Here is a 12,207-nt window from a genome sequence, read left to right as displayed (position 1 = left end):
TGCACCCAGCATGATGTCCTTTTTGGAGTAGCATGTTACATGAATGCTGGGCCTCAATTTGAGTGCTGTGTTGACTGAAAATGAAATTGCCAGAGCATATTACATTCCCAGGTGGTATTTCTATGGACCAGTTATACTGCAGTTTTTGCACTATGACTGGTGATTGAAATTATTGATTTGATGATGCATTGAATTCTGGCAAGACTACCTTGAGCACTTTGGCTTTGCACTAACTGCATTATACTGTCAACTGGAGTGAACGTAATTTTACTACTTTTTTCACTTTTAACTTTTTTTTAAGCATGATTGCACTGATCTGTACTTTACCTAACCATAGAGCAATGCAGTACTGCCTGACCATAGAGCAATGTAGTTCAACTCTAAGGTTCTGGGTCACACCACTCTAAAGCAATTACTAATGTCAAACTATTGCCTCCAGTATAGCAGGGCCATTTAACTTTTCATCTTCCACTCTTGCCATAAAACGTCTTCAGTCGATGCTGAGTTGGGTCCGGCATTTCTAACATGTGCAACATTTTTAAGCACTGCTGAAAGTAAGTGCAGTCAGAATCAGGGGAATTTATAATGGGGAACAAAGAAATGGCTGACCAATTAAATACATATTTTGATTCTGTCTTCACAAAGGAGGACACAAATAACCTCCCAGAGATGTCGGGGAACATAGGGTCTGATGAAAGGGAGGAACTGAAAGAAATCAGTATTTGTACAGAAATGGTGTTAGGGATATTGACAGGATTGAAGGCCGATAAATCCCCAGGGCCTGATAATCTTCATCCTAGGGTACTTAAGGAAGTGGCCCTAGAAATAGTAGATGCATTGCTGATCATCTTCCAACATTCGATGGAATCTGGAACAGTACCCATGGATTGGAAGGTAGCTAATGTTACCCCACTATTCAAGAAGGGTGGTAGAGAGAAAACAGGGAATTACAGACCGGTAAACCTGACATCGGTAGTGGGGAAAATGCTAGAGTCCATTATAAAAGATGTAATAGCAGAGCACTTGGAAAACAGTGACCAGATCGGACAAAGTCAACATGGATTTACAAAAGGTAAATCGTGCTTGACTAATCTACTGGAATTTTTTGAGGATGTAACTGGTAAAATAGATAAGGGAGAACCAGTGGATGTGGTGTATTTGGACTTTCAAAAGGCTTTCGATAAGGTCCCGCATAAGAGATTAGCGTGTAAAGTTAAGGCACATGGGATTGGGAGCAAGGTATTGACTTGGATAGAGAACTGGTTGGCAGACAGAAAGCAAAGAGTTGGAACAAACGGGTCTTTTTCCGAGTGGCATGCAGTGACTAGTGGGGTACCGCAGGGATCGGTCCTTGGACCCTAGCTATTCACAATGAGCCAGAAATTAGGATTGGGTGCTTGCCGCGCGTGCAAGCCCCCGATCTGCACTCACCCTGTGCGCTGACATCTGAAGCCCGGGCCTGCTTGCATTTCCTGTCACTGGCCCGGTTCAGATGTCGGCGCGATGTGCTTACCTGATCCAGCGGCGTAGTTAGTGCGATGTGCCGGCTGGGATCAGGTGAGCACTCTGCAGCTAATCAGGGGAGGGGAAACTCATTCATGAGTTTGATAGTAAAGACTGTCAAACTCATGAAAAGTACGGGCACCCAAAAGACTAGTTTAACTTTAATTAAAATTTAAAAAAACATCCCAATAATTAAATAAACTATAAATAACTTTAAAAAACTATTTAAAACAATTAATAAAATTTTTGAATTTTTTTTTTTTACGAATTCGTGTCTAAAAATAAACTTACCTTACTGTAAAGTCCTTAAAAACAATGAAGCTGTGGAAAAAATGTAATAATTTTAAATAATAGACCACTTACCTTCAAGAATCCACTCCTTACGCCTCCTTTTTTCATTTCCAAAAAGTTCAGGCCCTTGCACACGCGCAAACCTGTCAAAACGAAGGAAGTTCAACGCGTGCGCGCAGAGTCCTGCGCGCACGCGTTGGACCTCTTAACCCCTTAGTTCAATGGAGAGGAAATGCCGGTTTCCCGCGCATGCGCTGTGCATGCTGGAATCCGGCAATTCCTCCAGCCACACATGTGAGTACACCGTCCGTACTCACGCGTTGGGAACAGAATTACTGGCCCAATATATATTAATGATCTAGACAAGGGAACTAGATGTAATATCTCCAAGTTTGCAGATGACACAAAGCTGGGTGGGCGTGTGTGCTGTGAGGAGGATGCCGAGAAACTCCAGGATGATTTGGACAGGTTGGGTGATTGGGCAGAAGCATGGCAGATGCAATATAACGTGGATAAATGCGAGGTTATCCACTTTGGTGTCAAAAACAGGAAGGCAGATTATTATCTGAATGGCAATAGATTGGGAGAAGGGAAGTGCAACGAGACCTGGGTGTCCTTGTGCACCAGTCGCTGAAGGTAAGCATGCAGGTGCAGCAGGCGGTTAAGAAGGCAAATGGTATGTTGGCCTTCGTAGCGAGAGGGTTTGAGTACAGGAACAAGGATGTCTTGCTGCAGTTGTACAGGGCCTTGGTGAGACCACATCTTGAGTATTGTGTGCAGTTTTGGTTGCCTTATCTGAGGAAGGATGTTCTTGCCATGGAAGGAGTTCAGCGAAGATTCACCAGGCTGATACCTGAGATGGCAGGAATGACGTATGAGGAGAGATTGGGTCGATTGGGCTTATACTCGCTGGAGTTTAGAAGAATGAGAGGGGGTCTCATTGAAACTTATAAAATTCTGACAGGACTGGACAGACTAGATGCAGGAAGGATGTTCCCGATGGTCGGGGAGTCCAGAACCAGGGGTCACAGTCTAAGCATAAGGGGTAAGCCATTTCGGACAGAAATGAGGAGGAATTTCTTCACCCAGAGAGTGGTGAACTTGTGGAATTCTCTACCACAGAAGGCAGTAGAGGCCAATTCATTAAATATATTCAAGAAGGAGTTGGATATATTTCTTAAGGCTAAAGGGATCAAGGGGTATGGGGGGAAAGCAGGGACAGGGTACTGAATTTGGATGATCAGCCATGATCGCATTGAATGGCGGAGCAGGCTCGAGAGGCCGAATGGCCTACTCCTGCTCCTATCTTCTATGTAAACATGAGAACTGCACGGTGGCTGCATGCATTCTGCTACACAACAGCCATTGGAAGATTTAAAAACGTGATTAATTAAGTTTTTACATTTAATTTTTTACTGGAGGAAATTCCATACAATAGGGAATAGCTCAGAAATGATTTACAGTACTCCTGTAAATTCTTCACTACAAGCAGTTCGCTTTTTTTATGTAAAAGCCTTGATTTTTAGAGAAGGATTTATGTTGCAAATTAGTTGACTGTGAATATAAGTGATGTTTACCTTTTTTATTTCTTCAATTAATAAATCTTTTGTAAAATTGACTCATTCTAAATGTTAAACCCAATATATACATGTTTCTCTCAATAGCACCCAAAGCAACTCCAGACATGGATCTTGACACTGAATTATGGGACATGAAGACAATTACAAGTGGTCTCAAAAACTATCTCAGGTATGGGATAATGGGGGAAAACAAGATCAAAACTAAACCTTTACTAACCTGATTTTGGATGTTTGTTTCAGTCTGAAGCAACCTAGTTCCATTGGATTTGAAGAATTTGTTTTATAGACTACCTTATCACATCCTCATGACATGCTAACAAACTCTGCTGTTATGTAGGCAAAATTTGCCAGCCAATATATGCACAGAAAGGTCCATGTACAGCAGTGAGAGCAATAACCAGTTAATCTGCTTTTCTTTGGTGTTGGTCGAGGGAGAAATGTTGGCCAGGACACCAGGGGAACTCCCTGCTCCTCTTCATTTAGGGTGTTGGGATCTTTCACATCCACTTTAATCGGCCTAAGTTTAACATATTGTCCGAAAGACAGCACCTCCAATGATAAAGCGACATTAAGGTACTGTACTGCAGTGTCAGCATTGAGTTTAGATGTATAAATGAATCAAACGACCAGGGAAAAATTGACTTGGCTTCACAATTCTTCCCAAGACATGCCATGTTGTTAATTTTGTAAGTATCATATAGGGCTTTCAGCGGCAGAATGTGTAAACATTTCAGAGTTTTTTCCTCGTACTGCATGAACTCATAATGACATGACACTTTTTAAACAGACTTGTGAGGTGTAAATGAACAGAGAATTTCCTCTAAGTATTCAAAATATTTTATAACTACCCTATTTCCACTTCTCTCTCAATGCTCTCAAAACTCTTAGATTCATTTTTACACTAAACCAACTGTCTCTAGCACTATTCTGAAGCCTGAGAACAACAACTTGTATTTACATAGCGCCTTTAACGTAGTGAAATGTCCCAAGGTGCTTCACAGGAGCGATATCAAACAAAATTTGACACCGAGCCAGATAAGGAAATATGACCTTCCACCCTGCTCAAAACTGCTTTTCTTAATGCCTTTGGTTGTTTAGTCATGATGCCTGTCACAAAGATTGTACACTGCTATTATTGCTCAGATTCTGAGTGCTACTTCAAGCTTTGAGGTTACCGTCTATATACCTGAATACAACTTCTCATCAGTCAGAGTGATATGGTTTACTAGCCCATTTTTCTAATGCTTTTCTTGATCCAGTGGTGGTATGTTGTCAGCCAGTTTCAGACTCTTAAACATGGAAAAGAAAACAACATTCCATTCTGCTTCTTTGTTACTTTGTTAGAACCCAAAACTTGGTAAGATCTCAGATCTTTTTACAGCACAAATGTAAAAAAGCCTAGTTTTATCCCACGTTACTTTGTTCAATGGTAATCCTAAAAAAGAGATGGTGGAAAAAACTTAAGTGGTCTTAAGTTTCCACCATTGAAATGTGGTGATCGTAGCTTTGCCTTCGATCTTTTTATTTTCTTTCCAGTTTTGAAGAAGGGTTTCAACCCGAAACGTCAACTCAAATTTCTCTCCACAGATGTTGCCTGACCTGCTGAGTTTTTCCAGCATTCTCTGTTGTTATTTTGGGGTGAAATTATCTTGGTTTCACTGTATTCATTCTATTAAGGAATAAGGGGTACATATTTTCCTATTTGTGGTGGATCGGAGAAAAACTGGCATGTTAACTATAATTCCTAACCAGCTGGTAGTGATAAAATGAATTACTGCCAGATTCCCTATTTCCTTCAGTGCCAGCTGCCAGGCTACAGGCAGAATAGTTAATAAAAGAGCAAATCAGTAGAACATCAAAGCATTTCCCTTCGTTTTGGATCATGCTATAATTGGCAAAGATGTTTAAATTGGTCTTTTCTCTATTACCACCAAGAAAGTAATATTGTTGGGCTATGTAAACCATGTTTGTAACCTGAAATATTGTTTTTAGTTCTGCTGTGACCAGCTGTGCTTGGCTTAAAATTAGGATATAAAAAAATTAACTGGATGTTGAATGTACTTAACACTTCAGTTGAATTTCTGCCTTTGTCTTCCAAGATTATCTTGGTACCATTCTACAGAAATACACAAAGGCTGCTCATTGGAATTTTGCATATGCAATATACTTTTTTGCCACTCAGAGGGATGATTAGAATATTTGAAAACAGTGATTTTTGCAGCTATTACTAGTGGTACATCTGGCTTAGGTTTATTTTGTTGTTCATGGTTAGTTATCAAATTGCAAAGAACTGTTAAAGTTATATATTACAGACCATGAATATGTCTAATACCTAACTGAGGTTCTTTTTTTCTATCCTAGATGTCTTGTAGAGCCATTGATGACTTACAAACTTCATAAGGATTTAATTGCAGCTGTCAGTGAGTAGTTATTATGAACTATAAATGAAGATTCTGTATTTCTTTGTGCACAAGGTTAAAAGTAGTGGACTCTCTTTAGAGAGAGGGTTGAGAAACACGAGCTTTATTTACATGCCCTCATGGTGATGTTGGAGGCAGCAGATTACTTTTTTAGCAGCTTACCTAGGCAGTTCAGCAGGCTGACAGGCCAGTAGTTGCTGGGATCACCAGAGTCTTTGTCTGGTTTCTGGATCATATACATACCTACAATCTACAACACAGAAACAGGCCATTCGGCCCAATCCGTCCATGTTGGCATTTACCCTACATGTGAGCTATAGTAATCTCGGATGTAATGCTTAAGTTATCTACCAGAGGGAGACAAATATTAAGGGTTCATTTACCAGTGTTTTAAGGTAATGTTGCATTGTGGGTATGACTCATAGGATCCTCCATCTTGGATGCATCGTGCAGTAAGAATTAGAAGTGCATGCCTGTAGCTGTAAGAGCTGTTCTCTCCTAAACTGTGTAATTAAAAAGTTAAGTTTTGGGTTCCTGAAGTCTCACTTATATCAGTTATTGGACCTACCACTCGGATATAACATGAGCAAATAGCGCTAATCACATTACTGCACCCTGTTCCCATATCCTTTCAACTCCTTTTATTTCATCCACCTGACCAATCTTGAAAGTTGACATAGTTTCTGTCTCAACCATTAGTCCAAGAAGTGAATTCCAGACTCTCAACTGTGAAGAAGTTTCTCTTACTCTCGATAAGCAACTTCCTTTCTCCTCTAGTTCACAACATGTTTCAAGTAAGCATGAGACTTCGTAGTGGAGTATACGGAACAGATTTTATTGATACACAGAAAGGTGATCGGCCTATACAGAGAGTAACTTTATCAGTTTCTGTATCTTTCGAATACACTCTGACCAACTGTTGAAAACCATGCTCCTTTAAACATATTTTACTACATCAAAGGAAAATGTCAAAATGGCTTATCTATTTCCCAAATCCTCTGAAAACAGACTATGAAAACAGTTTGCAATTGTTTACCTCTGAACCATTTCCCCAACCTGATGTAACATTTTCTAGCATCTTTGACCAATTGTTATCTGTATCTAATGGATACCTACTTCCCATGTTTATTACCCTAAAACTAAACATTAACCATTTATGGGTGATGTCATCACTAATACTTATTCCCTTACTCAAGTACTTTACATTTCTGAAAACAAGCAATGCCTTCTCCTCATGACACTTCAATGTCATTCTGTTTATATCTTGGAAAGTCTGGCAATGCATTCCTTTTACAACACATCAATATCCTCCTGTTTATATCGGAAAACCTGTTGCTTTGATACAAAGCAGTTTGACTATTAAACTTTAACTCCCCAACATGTCCAACATACATCTCTCCAGGATGTCTAACAGCTCTCTGTTCTGAATCTCTTACATTTAATCTTCTATCAATGACCCCTTGTTTTGTAACCATAGCTGATTTGTAGTATCTCAGGACGTAGCTCAGCACAAACTACTTTGTGAACATCTCAGCATCACCTTGCTCGTTGCCTCATTGCGGATAGGTTTAGTGATGCCATCCTCTCCTGAGGCTTTCTCTTGCATGCTCCTTAGCCTCAACCGGAGTTCAACAACAGTGATTTGCTGGGCCACAGCAGTTAAAGAAAGAACTTGCATTTAAATAGTGCCTTTCATGTCCTCAAAGTGTCCTAAAGTGCTTCACAGCCAATGAAATACTTTTAAAGGTAATCAATCTTGTAATGTAGGCAAACACAGCAGACAACTTGTGCATTGCTATTGTTACTTACAGGGGTAAGTTTTCAGAAGTTGGAAAAGTTCTGGTTGTGTATGGATGTAATAGTCTATTCTCTTTTCCCAGCTATTGTTGAATTCCTTATGATTTGGTTTGATATGCACAGTGCAGAGGTGATCTTTGGATCCGATACCAAAATTGTTTCAGATCTTGCTCTTGTTCAAACTTTTGGCAGAAAAGGTCCCACTGCTTTTCGGCTTTGGCTTTGAGGAGTTGTTGGATTTTAATTTGCAGTTAATTGATCTTTTTGTCTCCCTGGGCCACATTTTAATGAAGCCCTTCCTCAGTCTGTTTTTTTAACCCAATCAGTCAAGTGATGTGTTGGGATATAACAACCACCTCATTATGAGGATCCCTCCTTACTTGTATTACTGCTTATTTTGCTCCTTTCAGTGCATCAGTCATTTGCATACTGGTCAGCTCTAGGTCGTCGGGATTGCGCAAATGATCAGGTGGGTAATGTTCTCTGCTAGGTGCAGCCTGAAGGCAGCCCAGTCAACTCTTTTGTAGTACAAAAAGAAAATACTGCAGATGCTGGAAATATGAAATAAAAACAGAAAATGCTGGAGAAACTCAGCAGGTCAGGCAGCATCTGTGAAGAGAGAAACAGAGTTAACGTTTCAGGTCGATGACCTTTCGTCAGAACTGGAAAAAAGCAGGAAATGGAACAGATTTTTAAGCAAGTGAAGAGGCTGGGAAAGGGGGGAGGGGATGAAAGAACAAAAGGGAAGGTCTGTGATAGGATGGAAGGCAGGAGAGATTAAGCGACATTAAGAGATATTCAAGGCAAAAGGAGATGGTAATGGAACAGGTTAAGAAACAAAGGATGGCTCTAGATGAAGTGTAAATTGTGCTGGCAGAATGAAAGACAGCTGCCCTGTGGGAGAGAAGAAAAAAAGACACAGACAAAAAGTGTGGATAAAACATAGAAACATAGAAGGTAGGAACAGGAGTAGGCCATTCGGCCCCTCGAGCCTGTTCCGCCATTTAATGAGATCATGGCTGATCATCCAAATTCAGTACCCTGTCCCTGCTTTCTTCCCATATCCCTTGATTCCTTTAGCCTTAAGAAATATATCTAACTCCTTTTTGAATATATTTAATGAATTGGCCTCAACTGCCCTCTGTGGTAGAGAATTCCACAGGTTCACCACTCTCTGGGTGAAGAAATTCCTCCTCATCTCTGTCCTAAATGGCTTACCCCTTATCCCATATATATATTTATATATATATGATGGGGGCCGAGGTTATAATCTGAAATTGTTGAACTCTATGTTGAGTCCGGAAGGATGTAAAGTGCCTAATCGGAAGATGAGGTGCTGTTCCTCGAGCTTACGCTGAGCTTCTGTGGAACAATGCAAGAGGCCGAGGACGGTGAGGTCTGAGTGGGAATGAAGTGGCGAATTGAAATGACAGGCGACGGGAAGCTCGGGGTCCCCCTTACAGACTGAACGGAGGTGTTCCGCAAAGCGGTCACCCAATCTGCGTTTGGTCTCCCCAATGTAGAGGAGACCACATTGTGAGCAGCGAATACAGTATACTAAACTGCGAGAAGTACAAGTAAATCACTGTTTCACCTGGAAGGGGTGTTTGAGGCCCTGGACAGTGGGAAGGGGGGACGTATAAGGGCATGTGTTGCATCTCCTGCACTTGCATGGGAAGGTGCCGGGGGAAGGGGTGTTGGGGGTGATAGCGGAATGGACAAGGGTGTCGTGGAGGGAGCGATCCCTATGGAATACTGAAAGGGGAGGTGAGGGGAAGATGCGTTTGGTGGTGGGATCACGCTAGAGGTGGCAGAGGATGATCCGTTGAATGTGGAGGCTGGTGGGGTGAAAGGTGAGGACAAGGGGAACTCTGTCGTGGTTCTGGGAGGGAGGGGAAGGGCTGAGAGCAGACGTGCAAGAGATAGAACGGACACAGTCAAGGGCCGTGTCAACCACTGTAGAGGGGAATCCTCGGTTGAGGAAAAAGGAAGACATGTCAGAAGTACTGGAATGGAAGGTGACATCGTCAGAGCAGATGCAGTGGAGACGGAGAAACTGGGAGAATGGAATAGAGTCCTTACAGGAGGCGGGGTGGGAGGAAGTGTAGTCCAGGTAGCTGTGGGAGTCAGTGAGCTTGTAGTGAATGTTTGTCAATAACCTATACCCAGAGATGGAGACGGAGAAGTCGAGGAAGGGATCGGAAGAGTCGGAGATGGACCATGTGAAGGTGAGGGAGTGGTGGAAATTGGAAGCAAAGTGAATTAAATTATCTAGTTCAGGGCGAGAGCAGGAAACGGCACCAACACAGTCATCAATGTACTGGAAAAAGAGGTGGGGGGGGGGAACCTGAGTAGGACTGGAACAAAGAGTGTTCCACATATCCCACGAAAAGGCAGGCATAGCTAGGACCCATGCGGGTTCCCATAGCAACACCTTTGATTTGGAGGAAGTGAGTGGAGTCAAAGGAGAAGTTGTTCAGTGTGTGAACAAGTTCAGCCAGGCGGAGGAGGGTGGTGGTGGATGGGAACTGGTTGGGCCTCTGTTCAAGGAAGAAGCAGAACGCCCTCAGACCATCCTGGTGGGGGATGGAGGTGTAGAGGGATTGTACGTCCATGGTGAAAAGGAGGCGGTTGGGGCCAGGAAACTGGAAACTGTTAAAGTGGCGGAGGGCGTCGGAAGAGTTGCGGATGTAGGTGGGAAGAGACTGGACAAGGGGAGAAAAAAGAGTCGAGATAGGAAGAGATAAGTTCCGTTGGGCAAAAACAGGCTGAAACAATGGGCCTACCAGGGCAGTCCTGTTTGTGGATCTTGGGAAGGAGGTAGAAGCGGGCTGTGCGGGGTTGGGGAACTATGAGGTTGGCGGCCGTGGGGGGAAGATCTCCAGAGGAGATGAGGTCAGTGACAGTCTTGGAAACGATGGCTTGATGTTTGGTAGTGGGGTCATGGTCCAGGCGGAGTTAGAAGGAGGTGTCGGAGAGTTGCCATTCAGCTTCTGCTAGGTAGAGGTCGGTTCGCCAAACAACAACAGCACCACCCTTGTCAGCGGGTTTAATGACAATGTCGGGGTTGGATCTGAGAGAATGGAGTACTGCAAGTTCAGAGGGAGGTAGGTTGGAGTGAGTGAGGGGAGCAGAGAAATGGAGACGGCCGATGTCACGTCGGCAGTTTGCAATGAAAAGATCTAGAGAGGGTAAGAGGCCAGAGGGAGGGGTCCAGGTAGAACGGGAATTCAGAAAGCGGGAGAAAGGGTCAGCCGTGCGGGGGGAAGACTCCTGGCCACAGAAGTGGGCACGGAGATGAAGGCGACGGAAGAAGAGCTCAGCATCGTGCCGAGCTCTAAATTCATTGAGGTGGGGGCGTCAGGGGATGAAGCTCAGGCCTTTGCTAAGGACTGATCGTTCGGGGTCAGAGAGGGGAAGGTCAACTCCTTTGTAGTGCCAGCCTACCGTTAGGTGATCGCAGTCGGGCAGAGAGGTTCAGTGTGAACAAGACTGGCAGATGATTATTTCCCACATCTTTCCCAGTCCTTAAGTCTGAGTACTTGCTGGCTACAGCTGTTGTTACAATGGTGAGGTTAAGCACATTGAGAGAAAGAAATTATGCATAAATTATTACAGGGAAACAGGCTGTTTGGCCCAAACGGTCCATGTTGATGCTTATTCTCGTGCAAGCATTGGACGTAATCCCATGTGACTGCTCTGTTCCTATAGCACTTTATTCCCCTTTCCTTCAACCAACTACCTAACCTATTCTTAAATGTTGACACGGGCATGGCTGGAAGGATGCTACAGTTCAGAGGGACCTGGGGGTCCTTGTGCATGAAACACAAAAAGTTAGCATGCAGGTACAGCAAGTAATCAAAAAGGCAAATGGAATGTTGGCCTTTATTTCAAAGGGGTTGGAGTATAAAAGCAGGGAAGTCCTGCTACAACTGTACAAGGTATTGGTGAAACCACACCTTGAGTACTGCGTACAGTTTTGGTCTTATTTAAGGAAGGATATACTTGCATTGGAGGCAGTTCAGAGACGATTCACTAGGTAAATTCCAGAGATGAGGGGTTTGACTTATGAGGAAAGGTTGATCAGGCTGGGCCTATACTCATTGGAATTTAGAAGAATGAGAGGTGATCGTATCGAAACATATAAAGATACTGAGGGGGCCTGACAGGGTAGATGCAGAGAGGATGTTTCCCCTCCTGGGAAAATCTAGAAATCGGGGGGCACAGTCTCGGAATAAAGGGTCGCCCTTTTAGAACTGAGATGAGGAGGAACTTCTTCTCTCAGAGGGTTGTAAATTTGTGGAATTCTCTGCCCCAGAGAGCTGTGGAGGCTGGGTCATTAAATACATTTAAAGTGGAGATAGGCAAATTTTTGCAAGATAAGGGAGTGAAAGGTTATGGGGAGTGGGCTGGGAAGTGGCTTTGAGCCCTAGATCAGCCATGATCTTATTGAATGGCGGAGTAGGCTCAAGGGGCCAAGTGGCCTATTCCTGCTCCTATTTCTTATGTTCTTATAAGGGAGGGTTTCAGACTCCTGGGACACTCGGACCAGTTTTGGGGCCAGGGACAAATGTACAGATGGGATGGACTTCACCTAAACTGGAGAGGCACCCGTG

The 12,207-nt window shown here is 43.2% G+C and overlaps 1 protein-coding gene across 1 annotated transcript in view; it reads left to right on the top strand.

Moving 5' to 3' along the window:
* Window positions 1–12,207, top strand: part of arhgap42a (Rho GTPase activating protein 42a) — a 604,917-nt gene that overhangs the window by 495,559 nt on the left and 97,151 nt on the right. The window contains exons 15-16 of the mRNA XM_085998730.1: window positions 3,459–3,543; window positions 5,736–5,794. Of these exons, the coding sequence (XP_085854856.1) occupies window positions 3,459–3,543; window positions 5,736–5,794 (144 nt within the window). The remainder of the gene's footprint in view (window positions 1–3,458; window positions 3,544–5,735; window positions 5,795–12,207) is intronic.

Source organism: Somniosus microcephalus, chromosome 10 (genome assembly GCF_052327205.1).
Source record: "Somniosus microcephalus isolate GS21.2 chromosome 10, FLI_Smic_1.0, whole genome shotgun sequence".
NCBI classification, from domain to species: domain Eukaryota; kingdom Metazoa; phylum Chordata; class Chondrichthyes; order Squaliformes; family Somniosidae; genus Somniosus; species Somniosus microcephalus.
Note: the sequence above shows the minus strand (reverse complement) of the source record. Positions and strands in the feature narration are given on the sequence as shown.